The sequence below is a fragment of the Phoca vitulina genome, unplaced genomic scaffold (genome assembly GCF_004348235.1).
Source record: "Phoca vitulina isolate PV1807 unplaced genomic scaffold, GSC_HSeal_1.0 scaffold71, whole genome shotgun sequence".
Taxonomy (NCBI): Eukaryota; Metazoa; Chordata; class Mammalia; order Carnivora; family Phocidae; genus Phoca; species Phoca vitulina.
Genome location: NW_022589774.1, coordinates 8,216,828 through 8,244,766, shown reverse-complemented (window position 1 = coordinate 8,244,766; position 27,939 = coordinate 8,216,828). Strand labels below are relative to the sequence as shown.

At 43.3% G+C, this 27,939-nt stretch overlaps 1 protein-coding gene across 4 annotated transcripts in view; it reads right to left on the bottom strand.

Annotated features, from left to right (window-relative positions):
* CACNA1E (calcium voltage-gated channel subunit alpha1 E) overlaps positions 1-27,939 on the bottom strand; it is a 493,636-nt gene that overhangs the window by 384,229 nt on the left and 81,468 nt on the right. For all 4 annotated transcript variants that reach the window (XM_032393033.1, XM_032393035.1, XM_032393036.1 and 1 more), the window contains exon 2: positions 727-1,177. In XM_032393033.1, the coding sequence (XP_032248924.1) occupies positions 727-1,163 (437 nt within the window). In that variant the 5' untranslated portion in view covers positions 1,164-1,177. The remainder of the gene's footprint in view (positions 1-726; positions 1,178-27,939) is intronic.

Below are 27,939 nucleotides of genomic sequence, written 5' to 3'. Positions count from 1 at the left end.
CTAAGGAAGAGGAGCTAAAGATACACAGACCACAAGACCTGTAAGCCTGCAGAATGTACATTGGCATCCAAAAGACAAAACAAAGCCCCTAGGTGGGGTATAAGCCTGGAGTATCAAATGAGAATCAAATGAAACACACTTCCTTTAATGTAGGGCTCCTTGGAATAAAGCCCAAGTTCTCAAGAGGCGTGAATTGGGTTAAAGGCAATCTAAGACAGAACATAAATCCTTTTGCTCTACCCAAAAAGATCAGAGATAAAGTCATGGGGGCCACAATCTCTTCCACCACTTGCCTCAAAATGTAATCATTCACCCAAGGATGACATTAGAAAGAGTAAGTTTAGCTACAATTCCAGAAAAAAAGATGAGATTGATGATTCATGTTTTGGTGACTTCTCCATCGTTTTATAGAGCTCCTCTTTTCAGGGAAGCTCAGAGTGTGAAACAGACCCTAGTTCTTTCTCCAGATCTTAGCAAACTAGGCATGCTTTGGAGGGCAAGTCTGATGGCCCCCAGCCGACAGTTGTAGACTTCAGTGAGGTTGCACGCAGCCGGCTGACCACAGGGACCTCACTTGATGGGTCAAACCCCTCTTTAGCAGCAGCAGCGAAAAACGCACCCGACTTTCGGGGCCGACCCTTCCCCACACCCACCCCATCCTCCCCGCTGCTGCACTGGGCTTCCCCCCACCCCCGCGTGTCCCCACTCCCGCCTCCCCGTACTCACTCCCACTCCTTGCGCCGGGCCTGCGGTGTGCTCTGCATCTTGTGCGCTTCGTGGGCCTTGATGATGTCGCGCTGCTCGATGAGGCCCCCGCGCCGCCGCTTCATCACCTCGGGGCTCACCGGGAGGAAGGGGCTGGAGCCAGCCTCCAGGGCCGCACCGCCCTCCCAGCCCGGGCCCTCGCCCTCCTGCACCGGGAAGAAGTTGTCGAAGCCGGTGGCGGCTGCGCGCGGGGAGGCCTGCAGCATGCCCACCTCGTCCGAGGCATCGGCCTCGAGCAGGGAGCACTGCTGGGGCCGCCATGCCTCCTCCTCAGGCAGGGCCAGGACATGGCGGCGGCGGCCTGCGGCCCAGGGCTCAGGGCTCCCGCCCGCGGCGGGGCAGGGGGCAGGCTCGGGCAGCCTGCGGCCTCGGCTCGGTCCACGCATCTCGGGCACCATCCCAGAACATTGCTCTGCGGGGGGGCGGGGGGGGGGGGGAAAGGGGGAGGAGGGGAAAGGCGGGGGGCGGGGGGGGTGGACATGAAGGAAATAGAGAAAAGAAAGAGGTTAATGACATCAAAGGTTCCCGCTGACCCAGTGCTACGCCCCCAGGCCTGGCCCAGAAAACCGGCACACAGTAGGGACCCCGCAAATGATCGCTGAATTCAGGAGCATCCACTGTGGACCAGGCTGGGTGCCAAGTGCTGAGTATCCAGAGCTAAACAAAGTAGCCTTGATTTCTGCCCCATGAACTTCACAGTCTAGTGCAGAAGACAGAGGTTAAAGAAATAATTATATGCAATGTGATAAATGTCTCAGGGTACTGCTACACCAAGAGAAGAACTCCATAGACTGTCTTTTTGGGCCCAAGCCTCAGATAGCTTGCTGCCTGTTCTCTCCATTCAAGGTGAAAGAATCTCTCTAACCCATTCCCCAATGTCCAAACTCCTCTGGGGAAATCCCACCCACAACCTGCTGCCCTGATCCTTACACTCTCTCCCCAGCACCAGCCACAGGTGACCTGTCTTTGAGAACTGGGTCCCATATATAGGTTCCTTCCTCCTTTCCTAATGCGTGCATCCAGCTCAGGATCTGGGGAGCATGTGTGGAATCAGGTGCCTCTGCTAGCATCCTTGACCCTCACTTTCCCTTTCTGTGCCAAGGAGGATGTGTCCAGATTTGCATGTGAAAGACATACTCATTCAGTCAACACTGACTGAGGGCTTACCATGTGCCAGGCACTGTGCCAGGCACTGGGCACACTGAGGTGAGCTGGATTTAGTCCACATCCTCCTCGTGGGAAAAACAGGAAAAACATCCATTTTGACCACACAACATGAGGTGCTATGACTGAGGCAGGCCCAGTTGCTGTATGAGCTCATAGTAGGGCACCAGAGCCCATCTGGGGGTGGCTGGAAGGGCTTTGTGGAAGATATGACCATTATGCTGGGTTTAAACAGAGCTTGCCATGTGAGGAATGGGAGAGGATTATGGACAAAAGAAAGAGCATGTGCAGAGAGGATTTAGGGAACTGAAGGATCCGGAAGAGTTCCCATGGCAAGTCTGAGGTCTGGGGGACAGACCTTCTGACATGAAAGGGCCTGAACCTACCACTTTTTTTTTTAAGGTTTTATTTATTTGTCAGAGAGAGAGAGAGCGAGCACAAGCAGGGGGAGTGGCAGGCAAAGGGAGAAGCAGGCTCCCCGCCGAGCAAGAAGCCCAATGTGGGACTCAATCCCAGCACCCTGGGATCATGACCTGAGCCAAAGGCATACGCTTAACTGACTGAGCCACCCAGGAGTCCCAAACTTACCTTTTTGAGATACCACCTTTTTGAGATATCTGCTTACTGTCTCCCTTCCAGCCAAGAGCCCAACCCCTGAATCCCTGGCCTCCTCCCCACCCACATTCCAAACCACACCCCTAGTGACCATAAGTGGAGCGCACGCATGCACACACACACACACACACACACACACGCCCTCTCAGCACTAAGCAGTGCCACATGCTCTACATGCTCAGAGAAGCCCTGGCATCCAGATCACTCAACCAGTGCTTAGTGAGTGCCCATTATGCACAGGGGACTGTGCTAGACCCCCAGGGAGGCATCTTCCCAGAATGCTACCCTCCAGACCCCACTGCCGCCTCCCCTGGTCTGAACTGAAAGTCACAAAAACAAATAATATTATAATGGGCAGGAATCTGCATGGTATAGCCATACCATTTTATAGGTGAGGAAGCTGAGATGCAGAGACCTAGAGAGTTGCCCAGGGTCACACTACCACTCAGAGTCACAGCTCGGGTTTCAAATCCCAGCTCACAGTTTGTCACACTATATTGACCACGCTGTCTCTACCACATGAAGCAGAATAAATAGACGCCCTTCCCAGCCCCCTCTGCATCACACTAAGATAACAGGTGGACAAGAAAAAGCCAGGATGATCTTCCTGCATATGTGATAAAGCCTGATGATGTTAACAATGAAGAGAGCCTGACTTCCCTGGAGAGTAGGTTATTCAATATCCTCCTCATTCGTCCCCTATTTCTAGCATCCGGCCTGGTCTAGACCCTTGGCCACCAAGCTTGGGTCCAAGGAGCAGGGGAAGGAAGGTAAAGGGTCCAGGATAAGCTTGGTAGGGAGGAGAAATGAAGGGAAAAATACATTTCAAAATCTGCAAACAGTTGGGTGGGTCCGTAGAAAGAGTGATTCATGCTCTTCACGTTGTCATTCTGTCTCAACTCTGCTTGATGGATTTTAAATTTATCCTTCATTCCTACGACGTTTAAATGTCTCTCCCTCACCACACACATGCACACACCCATCCTTGGGGTGCTCCCACTCCCCCCACAGGCTTCAGCACTACCAGAAACTCAAGCACTCTCAGGTTCTGCCACCCGCAGCCTCCTCTCCCTCATGTTCCTCCATGGCCAAGGCTCCTGGGCCACCGTCCCGGCTCTCACCGGGCCACCGGGACCTGGTTCCTGGCATCTGCTTCCTGGCCCAGCCCGCTCTCGCTCTCCTTACTGGGTTTCCCCTTCCCAGACACTTTGCCAATCTGAATCACATCTTTGCCAAAATTACAGCACAATAATATGCACTGCAGAGCTCTGCTTCAACAGAATCAATTTTACGAATATCAAAACATGAAATTATCTCATCTTTCCTTTAAGAATTCCTGTTAAACAACCCTTCTATTATTGATATAAATGTTCATCAGGGGAATCTGTCGCCCCCACTGCCTGCCAAGCCGGCCAGTTCCCAGGTCTGGCTATCATCAAACTGAGAGGACATCTTCTATCTCAAGCAATTTAAATGAGATGGAGTCTACATGTTCCAAGGAAGGACACTTGAATCTACTCTATAGTTAGGCCTTCCTCCCGCCCAGCCCCCAAATTCTGGCATTCCTTGAATTCCTTGAGATCAGGGATTTTGTCTTATCTTTCTATATCCAGCACCCAGTATTGAGGTCAACACATAGTAGGTTGTTGTGGTGGTCATCAGTACTATTTGCCAAATAGTGTGGTTATCCCCATTCTGGGCATATAGTAGGATGCACTTCCTGGCCTCCTGCGGTTGAGTGGGGTCATGTGACCATTCTGGCCAATGCATTGTGAGTAGACTGATGTGTGTCCCTTCGAGGCTAAGCATTTAAATGCAGTGTGAGAGCTCTAGATCTAGAAGGGCTGGCAAATCCTTCTATAAAGGACCCGATAATCAATATTTCAGATGTTGTAGGCCATGTAATTTTTGTTGCAAGTACTAAAATTCTGTTGTTATAGCATGAAAACAATCAGACAATATGCAAACAAATGTGTGTGACTGTGTTCTGATAAAACTTTATAAACTTTTGTGAACTTTGCTCTTTCAAATACATCTCTTGGACTCCATCGTTGTTACTCAGTCTATGTCCATGGGGGCAGGTTCACAGCAGCAGGCAAAAAGAGGAAATGGAGACCCATAAAACAGAATTGAGGGTGGACATGCCAAATGAGAAGTTTCCTTAAAAAAAATAAAAATAATAAATAAATAATAAAATTAAAAAGAAGCTTCCTGAGGGCAAAGTTGTTGTTCTGTGGCCCCCACTCCTAGTCCCTAATTGAAGGAAAACAGGCCTTGCAGCTCTGAGATACTGGCCCAAGAATAAGCTAGTGAAATCTCCAAGGGCATCTGACTTATTCATCTAACCCTTGCTTTCCATCCACCTCTCTTCTTATTCTTTATTGCTCTGCTTGGCTAACGGGCAGGGGATAGGATTTTTTAATTACAGGGGTCCTGAGGAGGAAAAATGACTTATTTGAAACCCAGCAGCCCCATTGAGAACTCTTCCCTTGCTTCCCAGTCCACATGGAGTAGCACGGTAAGGAAATCTTCACTCCTCTTACCCTTCTAGAGTTGGAGCTGAGATCTTCCTCCACGGAGGAATATTATGTCATTTGCACCATCCTTCCCTTTATATCCTATCAAGAGTTTTAACTTTTATTCTTCTATTTTTGATTGCTTCAGAAATAATGGCCCATGCATCCCATTGGCTTGTCTGTGCCTCCCAGGCCTACCAGGGGAGTCCATTGTGCCAAGGACATGTATCCTTCTGTCATTGGGCTCATGCCCATCCCACTCCCACTTCTTCACTGCTCACTTTCTCATTCCTCCAGATTATGGGCATCCTCCAGTCACCTTCTGAACAATGGATATACCAACAAAGCTTATGCTCTTGTGAGTGTACTGTCTTCATACCCTGAAAGTCCTGAGTTCAGCAAGGAGGAGAGAGTCTCCATTACATACACCACCAAGTAGCATGGGCTGGGAGATGGTGGGCAGAAATGGGACTAAAATGTGAGTGGTGGCCCTGAAACTCTCCTGGCTCTGCTCCCTCTGTCTGCCCTGCACGAGAAGAGAGCAGAAGGGCCCCAATCCTCCAACTGTTGGAAATGAAACATCATAAGAGGGAAACAGTTTTTAAAATATGATACTACACAACAGAGATGCCATACTGTGTTCCTCTCTAAAAATGATAGTCTAGAGAAGAGAACTCATAGAGTTCATGGGTTTTCTGTCCAGCAAAAGGGAAGGCAGAGAACGACCCTACTCAGAGTCCTCATCCACCTGTTCAGAGAGGAGACATTCCTGGTGCAGAAATATTCATCCAAGGACTTTCTTTTCTGAGTCAGCTTGCTACCCGACCACAAGGAAGGAACAAAAGCTGGATAATATTTTCATTTCCTGTGAAGGCTGTGGTTCTCAAAGCTTTACAAGTGTACATCAGAATCATCTACACTGCTGGTTTTCCAAAATGCAGATTCCTGGGACCTCCCTTCAGAGATTCTCATACAATTGATCTTGAGTGCACTCAGGAATCTGTAGTTTTAATAGGCATCTCCTCCCCAATCATGTCTTAAGAAACACTGTCCTAAAAGCACCATAGAGTTATGAGAGGTTGTGCTAAGTTGGTAAGAGGTATTGCCCTGGGTGAATTAGGATATTAAAGGCCCCTAAGACAGAGTCCCTCTCACCCATTTTCAGTCTGTATTTATATACCCAGAGGAGTTCCTTGACCCACCCCCACTCTTTGCAAAACTCTATCCTCCCCTAGACTGACATCAGTTTTTGCCCGTCCTACATTCTTCTCCGTATGTCTATGTTGTTATGGTGACTGTTCAAGGATGGGCTAATGTCCAACTGCAACTTGACAGGCTGCTGCATTTTGAACGTAAACCAAGACCCAAGGAAAACACTCTGCTTCAAACATGGAGTGATCACTAAGTCCGCCAGAGTCCCTGAGGAGGAGTCAAAAGAGCCCATGATCCGGTGTCAGAATCTCTGGGTTCAGGGCACAGTTCTTCCACTTGCTAGTCAAGTAATTTTTGGCAATATACTTTTCTTCTCTAGGTCAGTTTCCTCACCTGAACAATGAGGATAATAATACAACCTGTCCTATAGAAATCTGTGGTGGGAATCAAATAAGATAGCATCTGGGAAAGAACCTGGAGACTGGTAAGTCATATAAATATGGAAAAAAAGAGTAGAGATTAAAGTCTGCACACTAGAGCCAGGCTGCCTGGGTAGGAATCCAAGCTTCCCTCTCACCAACTGAATCCATGGGCAAATTATATACCCTTCCACTCCTCATCTGTAAAATGGTCATTATGAGTAGATACTTCATAAGGCTGTTGTGAGAAGTGAATACAGAAGCATATAAGACAGTACCTGATAAAAATGCCCAATAAATGTTAGCTGCCATTTTTATTATGTAAAATATCTTACATTTTTTTAACTAAGTAATGTTAGTAAACAACCCCAAAATACCTGTGGCTTAAGATGGTCAAGGTTTATTTCTTTCTCATGTCACCATTTAATAACACAAACTGGCCTGGAAGATGGGAAAGATAGGCTCTGCTCCACACAGTCACTCAGGGACCCAGGGTTGTCTCATTCAGTGACTCTGTCAGCCCCTTAGGATGGCAAATTTCTTCCCTTGAGGGCCAGATAGTAAATATTTTAGGCTTTGCAGGCTATGAGGTTTCAGTGGCAACTATTTAACCCTGTCTTTGTAGTGTAAAAGCGCCGTAGATAATACATAAACAAATGGGTGTGGCTGTGTTTCAATAAAACTTTATTTACAAAAACAGGCAGCTAACACCTAAGCCCAGAGCCTCAGAGTCCTCCACTAGGCTTTTTGTCTCCAGCCTGGAGACAAAGAAAAGGAGCTTGGAGGACCCTGCAAGAGGTCTAGAGACCAGACCTAGAAGTGTTATGTACCACTTATGCCATATTTCATTAGCCAGAACTCTGTGATCTGGCCCTGTTTAACTGAAGGAAAGCAAAAATACAGTCTACCTGTGTGCCAAATAAGAAGAGGAGAAAACCAATATTAATAAGCACTAGCAATCTCCATTACACGATTACTATTTGTATTGTGATATAACCACAAGAGTAAATGCAAAGGTAAATATTTACAAATATATCAAATATACTGAATATTGGTCAATCTAATGGGCTATTAATGAATTGCTGAAAATTAGCCACATCATAAGGTATACAGAGATAGAGAAACAGATTTATGTAAAAGAAAAAGGAGAAACCCTAAACACAACAATCAATTCACCAAAGGACCTTGATGATTTGGAAAGCAAGACCTCAAAAATGTAAAATGGGGGTGGGTCCTGATCAACTACAGAGCAGATTCACATCACAGACATATCTGTCTCTACAGTCCCCTGATTAATGACACGTCCTCACACACTAACCTTTTAGCTACATGAAGGCAGAAACCACACTTGCTTTATTCACCACCATATCCCTAGCACCCAGCCCTGATAGGCATTCAGTAAATATTTATAAAAGGAAGGAATGCATAGGAGGAGAGAGAGGGCAGGGGCAGGATGCAGAGAGAAAAGAAGATGCTCTGTAGTTTCCATACTATAATTTTGCTACTGTGGTAAATTAGTACTTTTAAGAGTTACCTTCTGCAGAAATCCTTACAACTACACTTGAGTGGATAGAAGTGGTTTTAAGGGGCCTTTACTTGTAACTTTCCAATTTGCTTAAATATTCATCTTTATTATTCCACTTTAGAAGCTGCTTCAAACCTCCACAGAATCTGCCTGACTTAAAGGAGGGAAGAAAAACTCTTTAATAAGGGAAGAGGACTTAATACATGACTGTGCAGAAATCATCACAGAAAAAGACAACAGATTCATTCACCAAACATTAATTGAGCACCTACTATGTGTTGGGGACTGAGAAAGGCACAGCAAACTCTTGATGATATCACAACAAGAGTCCAAACTCTTGATGATATCACAACAAGGCACTGCAAACTCTTGATGATATCACAACAAGAGTCCAAGGTGTTTATTAACCACCCTGTAAGATAAATATTATCACTTGTTTAGTAATGGAAAGAGTCAGTTTTTGTTGTTGTTGTTGTTGTTGTTTTAGCACAGTAACTTTTTAATGTAAAGCAAGAATAATGGTAAGGATAATTTTCACTTATTGAACTCATATTCAGGACCAGAAATTCATGTTTATTAACCACCCTGTAAGATAAATATTATCACTTGTTTAGTAATGGAAAGAGTCAGTTTTTGTTGTTGTTGTTGTTGTTATTTTAGCACAGTAACTTTTTAATGTAAAGCAAGAATTACTTCTGCAAGAGTATCTTGAGATTTCTTGAGCATTCGTGACTTTTCTGGAATTTGTTACTTCTGTTCCTCCTTCTACTTCCCTAAAGTACCTAGACATAGACAGACAGACAGACAGACAGACAAAGATAAAAAGAAAGGTGCACTTTTTCTGAGGACCCAAAAGGGAGTAGAAAATGAAGAACAGAGTACCACTCCTCAGAGAGTTTCTGGAAGGAAAACCCTCCAGGAGTCAGTAACATTTACAACTGTAGAGAAAACAAATGCCTCCACCCCTTGGACTTGCAGAAACAGAGTCAAGGTGCCACAGCTGCCTGACTGGGGACAAAGAAGGCCTGGTGGGCAAACATCTAGGAGACCACGGGTATGCCCTAAAAGGTCCAAACCACTGCAGCATCAGGCTCAGACAACAGAATCCACAGTGCTGCAAAAACTTCTCCAAGAGCCTCTTTTCCATCAAAACACTTCTCAAGTGTCAATCCCAGGAACACCAGGTATCTCCAACTAGAGCCTGATAATATCCTTCCCACCCACGCAGACCCAGATTACTTGAATTGCTTTCCTTGGAAGCCCTGTTTTAAAGAAAAGTAAGTTCCTGCCACAGTAAAGTTATGGGTGGGAGACAGCAGTGTTGGTGCACCCAGATGGAATCTCCTCTCTGATCGGGGTCCTAATACCCCTGCAGGCTTTCAAAGGCTCCAGCTCAGCAGGCCCTCTCTCTGCAGCTCTAAGCAGGGAACGCTGTTCGCACTGGGAGAGCTAGTCTGAAGTGCCACATAGAGAAACAAGTGCAAAGCCCTGAGCCTGGCATTCAAGGCCTCCACAATGTGTCCCCAGGAAGAAGGACAAGCCTATAACCCTTAAGGGCTTTGCATTTTAACCAACCATGAGCCTCTGTAGTGGTGGCCGCCCATCTGTCTGCCAGTGCTGGCTCCTCCTGGGGGTCAAGTCCAGATGTCAGATCTGTCTCAGAGCCCAGCCTCTGTCCAGCCACTTTCTCAGCTGTCATCAAAGACATGGAAGTTACAAAGTAGCCTGCCACCAAGTAGAAAGATGAGAGGTTATGAGCTGGACACTCAGGCACCACTGGAAATGAAAGAAGGACACACTGATGCCTCCAAAGCATATCTGGTCTCTGAAAGCTTTTAGGCTCTTTCCTTCATCCCACTCTCATCTCTGTACTCTCTGTTCATTTTTATGCATTTTCTTTCTGGTCATTTATTGTGTATTTCACCAGATAATTGCTAATAATAATTAACCTGTTTATTCAAGCCAAAGAATTCATTGAGGACAAAATTTGCATTTCCAGGGATAATATGACCTGAAGGATTTTTTGCTCAACAAATACACACAGAGTACAATGTTGGCGATCCCAGGTGTGCATCTCAGACTGGCGCCCCCTGGAGTTGTGCAATACGACACAGAGCACTTGTAAGATTAGACCAACAATTACAACCAAATCAAAAGTGCCCGCATACCTCCAACAGGCTGAAAAGAACACTCACAGTAAGCATTACGGTTACCCCTTCCATCCCCCATCCTTGTGCAGTATCTAGGCAGTTTGGGCAATGGGCTTCTGCTCCTGGGTGGATTCTAGTTAGATTAAGCCAGTCAGGAGAATCCCATCCTTCTGCCAGTGGTTAATTAAGAAGAGGGCACATGACCCATGTAAGGCCAGTAAAGAATGAGGTAAAGCTTACTGGGGCTTTTAAGAAAATTCTCCCAACTTTTAAAGGAAGGTTACGGGAATTGCCTCTGGATGCTGTCGTGCACAGATATAAATAGGGGAACTTCTGGCACCACCTCACCACCAACCTAAGGACTAAGCCACTACATGAAGGAAAGCAGGGCCAAGAGAATCACAGGCAGTGGAGATAAAGCCACCAGATTCAGCCAGCCTGGAAGCCTCCCCACCTCTACACCACTAGCAATATGAGGCAATACAGCCCCTGATGGCTGAAGTCATGTTTTCTGTTACTTCCACCCCAAAGCATACTAACTGCAGGAGCCCCCACTCCTCCACACAATACTACTCCAAGAGCCCACAAAACCATTTATGTGCTTTGGCCCCAGCAGGGGGAAAGTCCCCTCACACTCCTCTAGAGGTTTTTTGGTTGTAATTCATCTTTTATACATGGACACTGGGACTTCAGTCTTGCATAAAACTGTTGAGACCAGGATTCTAAGAATCCTTTGTATAATGGGAAAATGACTCAACCCAAATGGAATAAAGCTAAATTCAATTGAGTGAGCAGTAAGTTTTAGGTAGAGAAGGAAACACTGCAATTGGATTACATGGAAAAGGACTTGTTGCAATTAAATAACAGTATAAAAAGATTCAGTGGTCATAGTAGGCACTACCACCACCATCACATCATCACTAAATATAATGGCTAATATTTATTGAATTTTTTTATGCTAGAACTTGCAGTAAGGGCCTTTCATGCAATAAATCTTAAGAATTCATATAATTCTTGAAAAAATCTTATGAAACAACTATTATTATTAACTCAGTTTTATAAATGAGAAAACTGAGACTTACAAGACATCCCCAATGTCAAGGTCACACAGTCATTATGTAGTAGTGCATCTGATCCATGTCTGACCAACTCCAAATGCCATGCTGTCACCCACCACATCGCACTGGGCTCTAAGAATGGTTAGGACTATGGCAAGAATAATGGTAAGGATAATTTTCACTTATTGAACTCATATTCAGGACCAGAAATTCATGTTTATTAACCACCCTGTAAGATAAATATTATCACTTGTTTAGTAACGGAAAGTTACCCAAAGTCACCTAGCTTGTAAATACTGACTCTGGACTTCAGTATCTGATTCCTCACCAATGCCTCTCTGGGAAGCAGTATTTTGAAAGTGGATGGGGTCTCAAATGGTCCTATTCCTTGGGTACAAGACCATCTGCATGTTTCTTCTTTTCTTTTTCTTTTTTTTTTTTGAGCATCTGCGTGTTTTAGTGACTGCATGTACATATATGTTGAAGGAGTAATAAGCCCTGTATGTTGGTGATGGATTGTACCCAGCCCCCCTCACAGGCTTGGCTTTGTGTCTTCATGCAGGTCTGGGTAGAAGATGAAAACCTGGGTCAGTGGCACTCTCTGCACAAGCACAGCACTGTGTGGGGGCAGAGCATGATCCTGGCTTGGCACATAGTCCCAGGCCTCCCCAGGCAGCACCACACGGGATGATCACAGCACTTCCCCGATGTGCAGAAAAAACAGAGTGACACTTGAGATCATGTCATCCCCTGACAAGAATCAAGGAACTGATCTGCTCTGAGATGAAACAAGAAGGAAATAGAATGAGTCTTGGGATCCTTCCACCTTTCCTGGTCCCTGGGCTCTCTCTTGCCGCCTTACACCTCCACCATCCAGCTGCTGCAGTCCTTACACTGCCTCTGGCTGTGGCCAAATTCCTGCCTGTCTTTACCATGATCTCCTACAAAAAAATTCCCCACGATTATGGCAAATTTTATCCAAAAATTAAAACCGCTCAGAAAAAAGGTTGGTTGTTTTTCTTTTTTTTTTTTTGGATTTGCAAAGTTTTATATTCATGGAATGTCTCATATAGTGACCTATGTTGGAAAAAATAGAATTGTATGAAATTGGGAAGCACCAGAAAGTCTGGACCATGTGGTCACCACACACATGCTCCAAGGTAGTTCATCCTTTCTTCTACCTCTTTTTGCCCCCCCACCCCTGAGGTCCCCTAGCACCAGGTTCTCAGAAATCAAATCAAAATCACTTAAATACATTAACATGTTCTAAGGTGCCAGTGCTCTAGGGAGCTGGGCGGGTCCTTTGGCAGCCAGGCAGTGATAACAGGAGGCAAGGCAAGATGACCTCTGTAGTCATGTGCGAGAAAGTCCTGACACCGTGAAAACATAGGACCGCCCCTTCCATCCAGCTACCTTCTCCATGCATATATAGTCTTCTCCTATATAAAATCAGTGCCTTCCTACTGGGTATTTACCCCAAAGATACAAATGTAGGGATCCGAAGGGGTACACGCACCCCGATGTTTGTGGCAGCAATGTCCACAATAGCCAAACTGTGGAAAGAGCAAAGATGTCCATCGACAGATGAATGGATAAAGAAGATGTGGTATATATATACAGTGGAATATTATGCAGCCATCAAAAGGAATGAAATATTGCCATTTTCAACGACATGGATGGAACTGGAGGGTATTATGCTGGGCGAAATAACTCAATCAGAGAAAGACCTGTACCATATGATCTCACTGATAGGAGGAATTCTTAATCTCAGGAAACAAACTGAGGGTTGCTGGAGTGGTGGGGGGTGGGAGGGATGGGGCGGCTGGGTGATAGACATTGGGGAGGGTATGTGCTATGGTGAGTGCTGTGAATTGTGCAAGACTGTTGAATCACAGATCTGTACCTCTGAAACAAATACATTATATGTTAAAAAAAAGAAGATAGTAGGAAAGGAAAAATGAAGGGGGGGATATCGGAGGTGGAGATGAACCATGAGAGACTATGGACTCTGAGCAAAAACTGAGGGTTCTAGAGGGGAGTGGGGGGATGGGTTAGCCTGGTGATGGGTATTAAAGAGGGCACGTACTGAATAGAGCACCGGGTGTTATACGCAAACAATGAATCATGGAACACTACATCAAAAACTAATGATGTAATGTATGGTGATTAACATAATAAAAAAAAGGAAAAGGAAAAATAAATAAATAAAATCAGTGCCTTCTTCACTGGGACTACTTGAACTCTAGACAATATGGAAGCTCTGTGGTAAGAAGACCTTCCTTATCATATAAATTATAAATTACCTCTTTTTGGACCAAGCACCATACAGGAGGCTTTACCAGCCTTCTACCTAATCCTCTCAGCAGTCTTTAATTTTTTTTAATGAACTGAATCATTCACTCATTCATCCAATCATTTATTTATTCAACACACTTATGATGAGCACCTATTACATGCCAAGCATTGCACTAGCATCAGGGCCAAAAACAGATCAGTAAACAGATGCTGACAGGCCACTGTGATAAGTGCTCAAATGGGAATAAAGAATAAGGTGCTTTGGGAGTCTACAAAGGGCCCTGGGGAGTTGGGGAGGTTGCTTGAAGGATAGGATATTTAAGCTAAGAATGTACATTATGTAAGAATGGGCCTGGCAGAGAGGGTGGGAGTTGGCGTGGGTTGTAATTTAAACAGCATGGTCAGGGGAGGCCTCATTGAGAAAGTGACATTTGAGCCTGATGCCCTGCCCCAATATCAGGCCATGTAAGCTCCAAGAAAGAAGGGGTAGGAGACAACATATTAGTTAACTGTGCCTGGTGGGCTCAGTCGGTAGAGCATGCAACTCTTGATCTTGGGGTTGTGAGTTTGAGCCCCACCTTAGGTGTGGATTACTTAAATTTTTTTTTAATTTTTTAAAAAAGAATGATACATCATGAGTTAACTAGAAAACCCCTGGCTAGAACTAAGGAAAAACATGAATTTGTAAAAATCAAGTTGTTTTCCATTAATGTAGCTAGGGACTCAGAAATCAAACAAGCTTCTGGAACTAAGGATAGCTACATTTTTATAACCTGAGTTTTGCAGCTGTGCAAATTCAAATCTGCTTCATAATGTACCACCAAAAAGAGCACTGAGATACAGCATAGAAATACGGTAGATATGATTCCATATTATTTATCTGGATCATCTGAACTCTTCACTCTTTGGAACAGTTAGGGCTGAAATTCAGCAATGGAGATTTTAACTATTCAAGGCCATGTCTTAGGACTCCACCTGTAAACTGTGCAGTCTTAATGTGGGTTACCATGGCATTGATTGTCTTAGCTTCATCCTAGGCAATGATATATATAAAATCATGATCTGATATGCTAATTATATTTTTACTATTTTTTTCAGTTTTTTAAAAAGACTTTATTTTTTAGAGCAGTTTGAGATTCGAAGAAAAATTGAGAGAAAGGCACAGAGAGGGACGCCTGGGTGGCTCAGTCTGTTAAGCATCTGCCTTGGCTCAGAGCATGATCCCAGGGTCCTGGGATTGAGCCCCGCATTGGGCTCCCTGCTCAGTGGGGGGCCTGCTTCTCCCTCTGCCTGCCGTTTCCCTGCTTGTGCACACTCACTCTCTGAAAAATAATAAAATCTTTAAAAAAAAAAAAAAGGCACAGAGTTCTCATATACTTCCTGTCCTCACACATACACAGCCTTCCCCCATTGTCACCATCCCCCACCAGAGTGGTCCATTTGTTACAACTGATGAACCTGCATTGACACATCATCATCACCTACAGTCTAGAGCTTACTTAAGGGTTCACTCTCGGTGTCCTACATTCTGTGGTTTGGACAAATGTATAATGACATGTATCAACCACCACAGTACTATACAGAGTATTTTCACTGCCTTAAAAATCCTCTGCATTCTGCCTATACATCCATCCCTTCTTAACCCCCACAACCCCTGGCAACCACTTATCTTTTTACTGTCCCCAGAGTTTTGCCTTTTCCAGAGTGTCATACAGTTGGAATTATACAGTATTTAGCCTTTTTGGATTGACTTCTTCCACTTAGTGATATGCAGTTAAGATCCCTCCATGTCTCTGCATGGCTTGATAGCTCATTTCTTTTTGGCACTGAATAATATTCCATTGTCTGATTACCACAGTTTATCCATTCACCTACTGAAAAACATCTTGCTTCCAAGTTTTTGCACTTATGAATAAAGCTGCTAGAAACTTCTGTGTGCAGGCTTTTGTATGGACATAAGTTTTCAGCTCCTTTGGGTAAATACAACAAGCTTGATTGCTGGATCACATCGTAATAGTATATTTAGTTTTGTAAGAAATTGCCAAACTATCTTCCAAAGTGGCTATTATCATTTTGCATTCCCACCAGCAATGAAAGAAAGTTCCTGTTGCTCCAATTCTTGCCAGCATTTGGTGTAGTCAATGTTTTGGATTTTTACCATTATAATGATATCTTACTGTTTTACATTTTTCCTGTTAATAGTAAATTCTCACCAATGAAAATCATCCAGCATACCACCACGTGGGAAACACTGCCCTGGGTGACGTGCAGGCTCTACCTAAAGCGAGTAAGTCATCCAAGGTTTTAATGTTGAACATGAAATAGAGGACCCTAAGATTACCTAAGCTCTCCTCCCAGTCATGGATTGAGTCAGCTCTAAATATTCCGTGCACAGGCATTCAGCTTATGTTTGAACACCTCCATTGACAAGGATCCCACAGCCCCCAAGGCAACTATTCCAACTTTAGATAACCCTATTAGGATGTGCATTCTTATTCTGAGCTGAAATCAATGTGTGTCAACACAAAAATCAATGGACTGTGAGGAAAAGTAATTCATTTGCCTCTGCCCACTGCTGACACTTGAGAAAGAGGATGTAATCAACAATAAAAACAATGAAGAGAAGACAAAAATCAATGTGTCTCCTGCCAAAATAGCTCTGCACTGAAATAATTCAGTGTTTTCTCAATTGAATCAGAAGACCACAGACTTTTTCCAGTGGCTTTTCCTTCCTCCACCTCTTCCTTCAAAAAAAAAAAAAAAAAATCTCTTTGAGCTTTTTTCCCTGTGAAAAGCTAATTGTAACTTTCCTGCAAGCCAGCACTTTTTGACTCGGGTTATTTTGGGAAGAGTCAACTCCCACAACTTCAGAAGAAGGGCAGAAAGGGCACGATATGAGGATGAATGTTTAAGGGATTCGGGAGGTGGCCTGAGGGGACTCACTGAAAGATCATGGTTCACCTAGAATCTGCAGAGGAGATGCTCCCTCACATCCATGCCGTCACAGTGTAGACAGAATTTCTGAGGTGACATTCTGCACAGCAAGACCACCTGGAATGAATAGAGTTCTGTTTCTAGTTGTCTCTCCATTGTTTTTGCCCTTTGATCAAGCTGAAAGGCTGATCTGTAGCGATGGGGCTACAGAGGTCAAAGAGGTGCTTGGTTTTGCTTGACAACGCGAAAAGTCCTTGGAAACTAATACAAGAGTAGGTCCAGCCATGTTGCTCAAACATCTTTCCTGAAAATGAGACTGTGACAGGTGACCCAGGTTGGGTGTGGGGAGGCAGAGAGGGGTTAGTGCTCCATGGAGCCCAGTCTCCTTCAGGGAGGCCCAACAAAGGACAGCACACTCCACACTGCTCGGCTCCAGCCGCCAGAAGACTTCCTTCCAGAGTTCGCCTTTGCTTTAGATGGTCCTCTCTGGCCCTCCTGCCCCTTCTGCCATCCCCAGCTTTGTTGTTTCCCAGCTTAATGTCAGTGAGCCAGCCAGCCCCCTCTCTGGGCCTCAGTTCCTTCATCTGTAAAATGGAGATAACTGCCCTTGCCTCCAATAGATTTATTATGAGGATCAAATAAAGTAAATGTGAGAAAGCACGTTTTAAGGAGGAAAGTATTATCACCTAAAATAAAGTTTCATCATGTCTTTTTCCTGTTTTTCAGGAAATAGGGAGGAAAAGAATAGCTGGAATGGGAATTAAGCTGCCCTTCCCCTCTGCTGAAGCATCTGGGCAGAGCCTGTGGTCTTCATAGGTGTTGAGATGGCAGCATTTTACAACTGACTTCAGAATAAAGAGAGGTCAAGAGTCAGCCCTCTGCAGGAACCCTGTGGCCTGTGCAGCCCCACAGAAACCTGGGGTTGAAGCAACAATGAAAAATTGAGCACCAGAGCAGGGATAGGAGGCATAGGGGGAAGAGGTAGCTCCCCCGAGCCAAGTGCCATTTATAAGGCAACATTAGCACACTAGCATCAGGCTGGCTAATTGATTTGTTCTTGTTAGCAGAGCACCTGTCTCTGCAAAAATGAGGTGGCCACCAGCTCTGTCATGGTTGCTAGGAGAGTATCCAGGATCTCCAGGGTGACTTTGTCTCAGCCAATGGGGAAAGGGCTTTTTGAGAACCAGGACGGTACCCATGGGAACTGCCTGCAGGACAAGAGGGGCAAGGGCTGACCCCATGGTCAGGCCTGCACCTGGAGGTCCCCAGGCTGAGGAGTTGGGCAGGAGGTAGGAAGGACAAGATGACAGAGGAAGGGATGCCAGGTCCTGAAAATGGATTCTAAGCATCACTGATATGGGCCATTCAAAAGCTTCTCTCACTCTCCTCCTTCTCTGGAGCCTTTCTAGTGGGCTCAAGAGGAGACTAGGTCACCTGGCCCAGGCAGGAGGCTGAGCAGCTTAGGGGTCCAGGGCTGAGTCTTAACTGCTATTTATTCTAGTGAGATCCAATGAGTAGAAAGGAAGCATAGGAGGCACTGAGGTGGGGCTGAAGCTCCTACCTCTTCCAGAAACATTCTGAGAGCTCAACAGACCCCTGTCCTTTTCCCTGTGCAGTCTGTTTGGTCAACTCTTTGATTCCCTCATCCAGAGACAGAAAGCCTATCTTCAGAGCTCTGAACTACCTTAAAAGTCCCAGCCTTTTCATTTGCAAGGCTGACTACAGAGGTTTTCAAACCAGGCACCTTTTGCAGGTATGTTCTACTCCTGAAATAAACCACCCAGTCTTCTCCCAATTCCCAGAAGAAAAATTAATGGAAATATTGTTCTCAATATTAAGATTTCTCTCCTGTAATTTTTTCCTTGAATTCTTGAGATGTTACCTCTTGTCTGTATAAGAATATGGTAGGTGAACTGTTGGTGGGAATGCAAGCTGGTACAACCACTCTGGAAAACAGTATGGAGATTCCTCAAAAAGTTGAAAATAGAGCTACCATACGATCCAGCAATTGCACTACTGGGTATTTACCCCAAAGATATAAATGTAGGGATCTGAAGGGGTACATGCACCCCGATGTTTATAGCAGAAATGTCCACAATAGCCAAACTGTGGAAAGAGCCAAGATGTCCACTGACAGGTGAATGGATAAAGAAGATGTGGTATATATATATACAATGGAATATTATGCAGCCATCAAAAGGAATGAGATCTTGCCATTTGCAACGACGTGGATGGAACTGAAGGGTGTTATGCTGAGCAAAATAAGTCAATCAGAAAAAGACGTGTATCATATGACCTCACTGATATGAGGAATTCTTAATCTCAGGAAACAAACTGAGGGTTGCTGGAGTGGGGGGGTGGTGGCAGGGATGGGGTGACTGGGTGATAGACATTGGGGAGGATATGTGCTATGGTGAGTGCTGTGAATTGTGCAAGACTGTTGAATCACAGATCTGTACCTCTGAAACAAATAATGCAATACATGTTAAGAAAAAAAAAAAAGAAGATAGTAGGAAGGGTAAAATGAAGGGGGGGAAATCGGAGGGGGAGACGAACCATGAGAGACGATGGACTCTGAAAAACAAACTGAGGGTTCTGGGGGGGGGGGTGGGAGGATGGGTTAGCCTGGTGATGGGTATTAAAGAGGGCACGTTCTGCATGGAGCACTGTGTGTTATGCACAAACAATGAATCATGGAACACTACATCAAAAACTAATGATGTAATGTATTGTGATTAACATAACAATAAAAAAGAGAATATGGTAGGTGATTTTACTTGTTTTAACACAAACTTTTTAAAAATTGTTTTTTATTGAAGAATAATTGAAATACAATATTATATTAGTTTCAGGTATACAACATATTTGGTATTTATATACATTATGAAATGGTTAACACAGTAAGTCTAGTTATCATATGTCACCATACAAAATTGTTACAGTATTATTGAATATATTCCCTTTGCTACATATTGCATCCCCATGTCTTATTTATTTTATAACTGGAACATTGTACCTCTTGATCCCCTTTCTCCCTAGTTCATCCATTACTCTACTCCACTCCCCTCCCCTCTGGCAACCATCAGTTTGCTCTATCTATGAGTCTATTTCTCTTTTGTTTTGTTCATTCATTTATTTTATTTTTTTAGATTCTATATGTCAGTGAAATCATATGGTATTTGCCTTTCTCTGTCTGACTTACTTTACTTAGTATACTACCTTCTATGTCCGTCCATCCATGTTGCCACACATGACAAGAACTCTTGCTTTTTATGGCTGAGTAATATTCCTGTGTGTGAGTGTGTGTGTGTGTGTGTGTGGCATCATTTTTAGCCATTCATCTATTAATGGACACCTAAATTGCAACCATATCTTGGCTGTTGTAAATAGAATGCTGCAATGAACATAGGGGTACATAAGTCTTTTCAAATTAGTGTTTCTGTTTTCTTCATATAAATACCTAGAAGTGGACTTACTAGATTGCATGGCAATGCTGCTTTTAATTTTTCAAGGAACCTCCATATTGTTTTCCACAGTGACTGTGCCAATTTACGTTCCTACCAACAGTGCACAAATGTTCCCTTTTCTCTGCATCCTTTCCAGTGCTTGTTATTTCTTGTCTTTTTGGTAATAGCCATTGTAACAGGATTGAGGTGATAGCTCATTGTGGCTTTGATTTGTATTTCCCTCATGAATAGTTATGTTGAACATCTTTTCATGTGTCTGTTGGCCATCTCTGTCTTCTTTGGAAAAATGTCTCTTCAGGTCTTCTGCCCATTTTTTAATAAAAATTTATTTATTCATTTGAAAGAGAGTGCGAGCAGGGGGAGGGGCAGAGAGAGAATCCTCAAGCAGACACCCAGCTGAGCATGGAGCCCGACTCAGGGCTCAATCCCAGGACCCTGAGATCACGACCTGACCCAAAATCAAGAGTCAGCCGCTTAACCAACTGAGCCACCCAGGCAGCCCAGCTCTGCCCATTTTTTATTGGATTTTTTTATATTGAGTTGTAGGAGTTCTTTATATATTTTGGATGTTAACCCCTCTCAGATATATCATTTGCAAGTATCTTCTGCCATCCAGTAGGCTGTTTTCTCATTTTGTTGATGGTTTCTGTCACTGTGCAAATGGGTTTTTATTTTTGTTTTTGTGGGTTTGTTTGTTTTTTTTTTTTTTTTTTGGTTTGATGTAGTTCCACTTAATTATTTTTGCTTTTGTCCTTTTTGAGGTGACAGATCAAAAAAAAAAAAAAAGCCCTAAGACCAATGTTAAAGAGCTTACTATGTTTTCTTCTAGGAATTTTATGGTTTTGGGTCTTCCATTAAATCTTTAATTTATTTTGAATTTATTTTTGTATATGGTGTAAGAAAGTGGTCCAGTTTCATTCTTTTGCATGTAGCTGTCCAGTTTCCCAGCCATTTATTGAAGACACTGTCTTTTTCCCGTTGTATATTTTTGCTTCCTTTCGTGTAGACTAATTGGCCATATAAGTGTGGGTTTATTCTGGGCTCTCTATTCTGTCCCATTTATCTATATCTGTTTTAGTGCTAGTACCATACTGCTTTGGTTACTATAGTTTTGTAGTAGAGTTTTAAGTCTGACAGCATGATACCTCCAGCTCTGTTCTTCTTTCTCAAGATTACTTTGGCTATTCTGGGTCTTTGTAGTTCCAGACACATCTTAGGATTCTTTGTTCTAGTTCTATGAAAAATGTCATTGATATTTGCATAGAGATGCACTGAATCTATAGATTTGGGGAGGGGTATTATGGGCATTTTAACAATACTGATTCTTGCAATCTCTGAGCAGAGTATATCTTTCCATGTATTTGTTTTGCTTTCAGTTTCTTTCATCAATGTCTTAGAGTGTTCAGAGTGCAGGTTTTTCACCTTCTTGGTTAAATTTATTCCTAGGTATTTTCTTTTGATGCAGTTATAAATAGGATTATTTTCTTAATTTATCTTTCTGATAGTTCACTATTAGTGTATGCAACAGATTTCTGTATATTGGTTTTGTATCCTGCAACTTTACTGAGTTCATTTATTAGTTCCCATAGGTTTGGGGTGCATGCTTTAGGGGTTTTTATGTATAGTATCATGCCATCCGCAAATATTGAGTTTTACTTCTACCTTTCCAATTTAAATGACTTTTATTTCTTTTTCTTGCCTAATTGCTGTGGCTAGGACTTCTAATACTATGTTGCATAAAAGTGGCAAGAGATGATATCCTTGTCTTGTTTCTAATTTTAGAAGAAAAGTTTTCAGCTTTTCACCACTAAGTATAATGCTAACTGGATTTGTCATATATGGCTTTCATCATGTTGAGGTTTACTCCCTCTATACCCACCTTGTTGAGAGTTTTTATCATAAATGGTTGTTGAATTTTGTCAAATGCTTTTTCTGCATATATTGATAGGATCATATGACTTTTTATCCTTTATTTTGTTAATGTGGTATATCACATTGATTTATGGATATCCTTGCAGCCCTGGAATAAATCCCACTTGATCATGGTGTATGATCCTTTTAATGTATTGTTGAATCTGGCTTGTTAATATTTTGTTGAGAATTTTTACATCTATGTTCATCAGGGATATTGACCTGTAGTTTTGTAGGGGGGGGGGGGTTATAATGTCTTGGAATAAACTATTTATTTTGGGTAATAGTTGTTTCCATGTTATATTACAAAGAGTACCATGAACTGCAGATGTCCCACCATCTGGGAAATTATGAGAACAAAAGTTCTACCTTTTGACTTAAAGCAAAAGGAATCTTGGGGGAGGTGCCTTTACTGTGACCATAGTTACTCACCCTCATCGAAGTTACCAAAGGTATCAAAGCCATGATTTTTAAAAACATATACCATCTAACAAGCCCAACTGATGGCACTGATTCTCACTTCACTGAGAAAAATGGAGCAATCAGAAGATAATTCCACAAACTTCCATAACCATATCTGCCCACATACCACATAGTTTATCTTCCCAAATAATACTGTAGATGAATCCAGCATGCCTCTATCTAAAGTCAACCCCTCCTTCTCAACACAAGTTCTTATCTCTCCTACTCAAGGATAGCGCTTCACTAATTCTCTTTCTCTTACATATCATCAATTTTTCACTCTCTATTGGACTATTTCCATCAACAAATAAACATAGTGTTATTTCCCTCATCTCAGAAAAAAACACTTCACTCACCAGCGATTACCCCGTTTCTTTGCTCCTATCTGCAGAAAACTCTTCAAAAGAGTCGTCTATATTCACTGTCTCAGTACTCCTCATCCCAATATTTCTAACACCAACTTTAATCAAATATTTCTCTTCACAGCATTTCTTAAGGTCACCAATAACCTCCATATTGCTAAATCCAATGATCAATTTTTTTTGTTATACTTGGCATGGTAATCAACTTCCAAAAGCTGATTACCCCCCACCTCCTGGTATTCATGCTCTCCTGTAGTCTCCTTCCAAGAATATCCAGAGTTGATGGTATAACACTTCCAAAATTAGGTTATAGAAGACTGTGACTACCCTTTCAGGTGCTCTCTTGCACTCTCTTTCTCTCAGATCACATGAGAAGAAGCTGTTACCATGTCATGAGGCTACACAGACAGCCTGTGGAAAAGCCCACATGGTGAAGAATTGAGGTATCTGACCAACAGCCAGTGAGGAACTGAGGACTTCCAAAAACTGCAAGAATTTGGAGTAGGATTCTCCAGTCCCAGTCAAGACTTGAGATGACTGCAGCCCCAGCTGACAGTTTGACCACAACATTGCAAGGGATCTTAAGTCAGAGGCACTCACCTTAGCCACTCGCAGATTCCTGACCCTCAGAAATTTTGTGAGATAGTGTTTGTTACTTTAAACTATTAAGCTTTGTAGTGATTTGTTACACAATATGTTACTAATATACTTGACCGGTCACATTATTTGACACAGTTGATCACTCCTTCCTCCTTGAAATACTTTCTTAGTTTAGCTTCCATTAAACCACTCTTTCTTGGTTTTCCTTCTGCCTCATGGATCATTTCCCCTCAACTTCCTTTGTTGATTCTTATACTTCTGCCCAACTTTTTTAAGTTGAGGCCCAGAACTGGCCCTTGCTGCTCTTCTATGTCTACTCACTCCCTTGGTGACTTCATCCAGTTTCATGGCTTTAATCATTACCAACTATATGTTGTCAATTACCAAATTTATATCTCAGTCCAGATCTCCTCTCCTAAGCTTCTGACTCATGTAACCAACTGTCTACATGACTTTTACACTTGGATATTTAATATTCAGCTCCAATTCAATATGATCAAAAGTAAACTCCTAATTTTCTCCACCCAAACCTGTTCCATATTCTTCTCAATTGGTGCATCCTCCTAGTTGCTCAGATTATCCTTGATTCCTATCTTTCTCTTATACCCCATATCCAATCATCAAGGAATCCTACTGACTCTACCATCAAGAATATGAGATCCAGTTGCTTCTCATCTACCACTGATACCATCCTGGTTCAAGCCACCATCATCTCTCAACTGGACACAGCAATAGCCTTCTAATTGGTCTCCCTGTTTCCACCCTTGCCTTTCTGCAGTCAGTTTTGGACACAGTAGCCAATGTGCAATATGATTCCCTTAAATAGGCAGATCTCATTGTTCTTTGCTACTCGGCATCCTGTGATATATCCTCATTTCACTTAGAGTAAAAGCCAAAGCCCTCCCAATGGCCAGCAAAGCCTTACATGGTCTGGCTCCCCTCTTACTCCCCTGACCTTGTCTCCTTCTACCCCCCTTATTCTGTTTTAGCCACACTGACCTCCATGCTGTTCTTGGAACATGCCAGGCACACTCCCACGGCATTTGTACTGCTCTTTCTTCTGCATGGAATGCTCGTCCCCTAAATATCATTATGACTCAGTTCCTTGTATTTTCCAAGTCTTTGCTCAAATACCACCTTCTCAATGAAGCATGTCTTGGCCATCCTATTTAATACTGCACACTGCTGCCACCCCTGGTACCCCAAGTCTCCTTATCCTACTTTCATTTTCTCTTTTTTCCATAGTACTTAGCATCTTTAAACACACTAGAAGCCTTATTCATTTGTTAGTGTATTGTCTATCTTCCCTTGCTAAAATTTAAACTACAAAAGGGAAGTATCTTTGTCTATTTTATTCACTGATAAGCCCTAAGCCCTTAAGACAGTACCTGACATATAGATGACACTAAAAGAAATTGTTGAATTAATGAATTTATACTATTATTATGAAAGTTCCACAATTTTTTTACTATCCACATTTTACAGATGAGGAAACTGAGGGAAAGGGAATTAACATTTCTCAATCTTACTATGTGCCAGACACTTTATATACATTATCTTATGTATTCCTCCTGTGTTCCAAGGCTCAAAGAAGTTAAGTAGCTTCCTAAAGTCACACAAGTGGTGAGGAGTCAAGCCCTGATGTGAATCCAGGTCTGGCTGGCACTAAAGCCCCTGGGGATACCCCTACCACTCTTCTCGTTCTTTCACCAAATACCTCCCACACCTTGGACTAGTCAGAGATCAAAAGTCACCCAAAACAACTATCTTTGGCCCAGAGAAACCAACACTTCACACCTTCATGGCATCCCTTAAGGGTCCCATCCGAAGACCAGCAGCTAATCTCTACCTTTCATCCTATCCCCAGGTGCAGGCACCAGTCCCACCTGTGACACATGGTGACTGGGAGTCACACAAACAGCTCCAGTCCTTCAAGCCCACAAACATGGGAAGAGGTTCTTGGTATTCACTTTTTGAGACTTGCAAACATTTTTCCAAATATTTGAAATATCAGGGCTTTCAAAGCCTTTGAATCCAGATGAGTATATAGTGGCCCATAATTTCTTACTGCCTCCACCAGAAAAGAGCACTAGCCTTTCATCAGTGCCATCCTTAAAGACTTGAAGACAGCATAAAATCAGTGATGACACTGACAACCAATGGTAATAATAACTAACACTGTATTGACTCTTACAACATGCTAGACATTCCTGAATGCTTCCATACATTACACCTCATTTAACCTTCACAACAACAAGGAAGGTACTATTATTAACCCCATGTTACAGATGAAAAAAACTGAGGCATGAAGACATTCCCAAGGTACCATATCTAGTAAGCAGTAGAGCCAGAATCTGAACCAAAACAGCCTACCTCCACAGCCTGTATTTAACAGATACACCACACTTCGGCAGGAAAGCAAGAGAAACATGTAAACACCACCTGTGGTGGTTGAAGGCTCTAGCACTCCACAGACTAAATCCATTCATACTCAGAGACAACATCTAGATGGGAAGCAGACATATCTTCTAATATAGCTATCCACATTTAACTCCCTTATCATTTCACAGACCCCATCCTTACCATTCTAAAGAACCAGCCCTACACTTTCCACGACATCAGTCATCTATTATCCATTGCTAAACATGACATTTCACAATTGCCACCATCACACATTATCTTCACACTAAGCTTTCTCAGTCTGCTCCCCATCTCAGCCTCTCTCACCAATGTCTTTTTTTTTTTTTGTCAGCTACCCATTAATTAAGGGCAGCCTCCTTTTGCTCCAAGAGCCACAATTTCATATTTGCTTCCAGTGATTGTATTGCTCTTATTCCTAAAGCATTCCCTTTGGGGGGCTCACTAATCATGATGACACACATTTCTACCTGCCTAGCCTTTTCTTCTTTTTAAAACACTGACTGCTTGATTTTTAGGATTGCATAAATTTCCATTCACCAGATGTGGTCAGTCATTCACTCTGTGCCTGCATATAGTGGTGACATCTCTGAAATATCTCTCTTTGAAAAAGCTATGATTTAACAAAGAAGTGAAAGCAATTCTAAACCTTTTAAGATTTCTAAAGAGAGAAAGATCCCTGTGGGCTGGAGGAGCCAGGAGGGGTTCATGGAGGAGGTGAGGACTGAGCAACACAACTTGTTGTGTTGTTGTTGTTGTTGTTTTGAGAGAGAGAAGAGAGTGGGGAGGGGAGAGAGAGAGAGAATCCCAAGCAGGCTCCATGGCCAACATACACAAGGTTCAATCTCATGACCCCAAGACCATGATGACCTGAGTTGGATGCCCAACTGAGACACCCAGGCAACCTGGACTGAGCTGTTCCTGAAGAATAGAAAGAATAGGAAAATAAGATTTGGCCAAAAGGAATCTTATATGCAAAGGTAAGGAGGTTGAAGTTAGTAAGGTTTAGTCAAGTATCAGAAAAAAGATTTCCAGTGGAGAAACATGGGAAGTAAGATCAGAGGAAAGTCTAAAAGTCTTTAATGCCAAATGAAAAGACACTGAGATTATACTATGGAAGAACCAAACTGCCTGTGCTTTAACACCCTCTGTGCTGACCTGAATAGAATTCTTTTAAAAATAATATTCTATGCATATCATCCCAGGGTCAACAAGAAGCCAACAAGGGACTCTCCTTAATTTACCCAGCCCTTGGCCCAGATCTGTCCCTCCACTACACACACACACACACACACACAAACACACACTTGGAATCATTGACCAGATTCCTGGGCTATGGCACTTTCTGACACACAATTTCAGCAGCTTTCTGTTCCACTCAGGAGTCAAACCCAGTTTGCACATACTATTCAACCAGACCCTGAAGATACTCCATAAGTCAAGAGTTTATCAGACTCTATTTTCCAGTTACAGCTCAGGTCCCTGGCCAACTGCCTTGGCCCCCAGCCCCACATGTGTCCCAACCCCTACAAGGTATTTCAGAATACCAGGGGAGCTTGGTTCACCTGTGACTCAACCCCTGAGAGGCCGGGTCTCCAGGTTCAGGGTCTTCTCAGTTTTCATCGACATGGTGATTCCTAAGCTTAGCTAGTTCTCACGAAGGACACCTCAGGATACAACTCACAATCCATAGAGTGGGTTTCTGAAGCCAGGCCACTGGGTCTCAGCTCTAGACCTCTGGATGCTGCCAGAGAACATTCCTGGGGCTGTGTGGTTATAACTCCTGCCATAGGCTTTATTCACCACCTTCCAGTTCATATGATGAAGCCCTATTCCCCCAATGTGACTACATTTGGAGATAGGGCCATTAGGAGGTGATTAAGGTAATCTTAAAGGATGAGATCATAAAGTGGAGTGCTGGTCTGATAGGACTAGTGCCCTTTTAAGAAGAGACACCAGAGAGCTCTCTCTCTCTGCCATTTGAGGCCATGGCAAGAAGGTGGCTGTTTGCAAGCCAGGAAGAGAGCTCTCACCAGACACCAATTCTGCCAGCACCTTCACCTTAGGCTTCTGTCTCCGGAACTGTGAGAAATACATGTATGTTGTTTAAGCCACCCAGCCTAAGG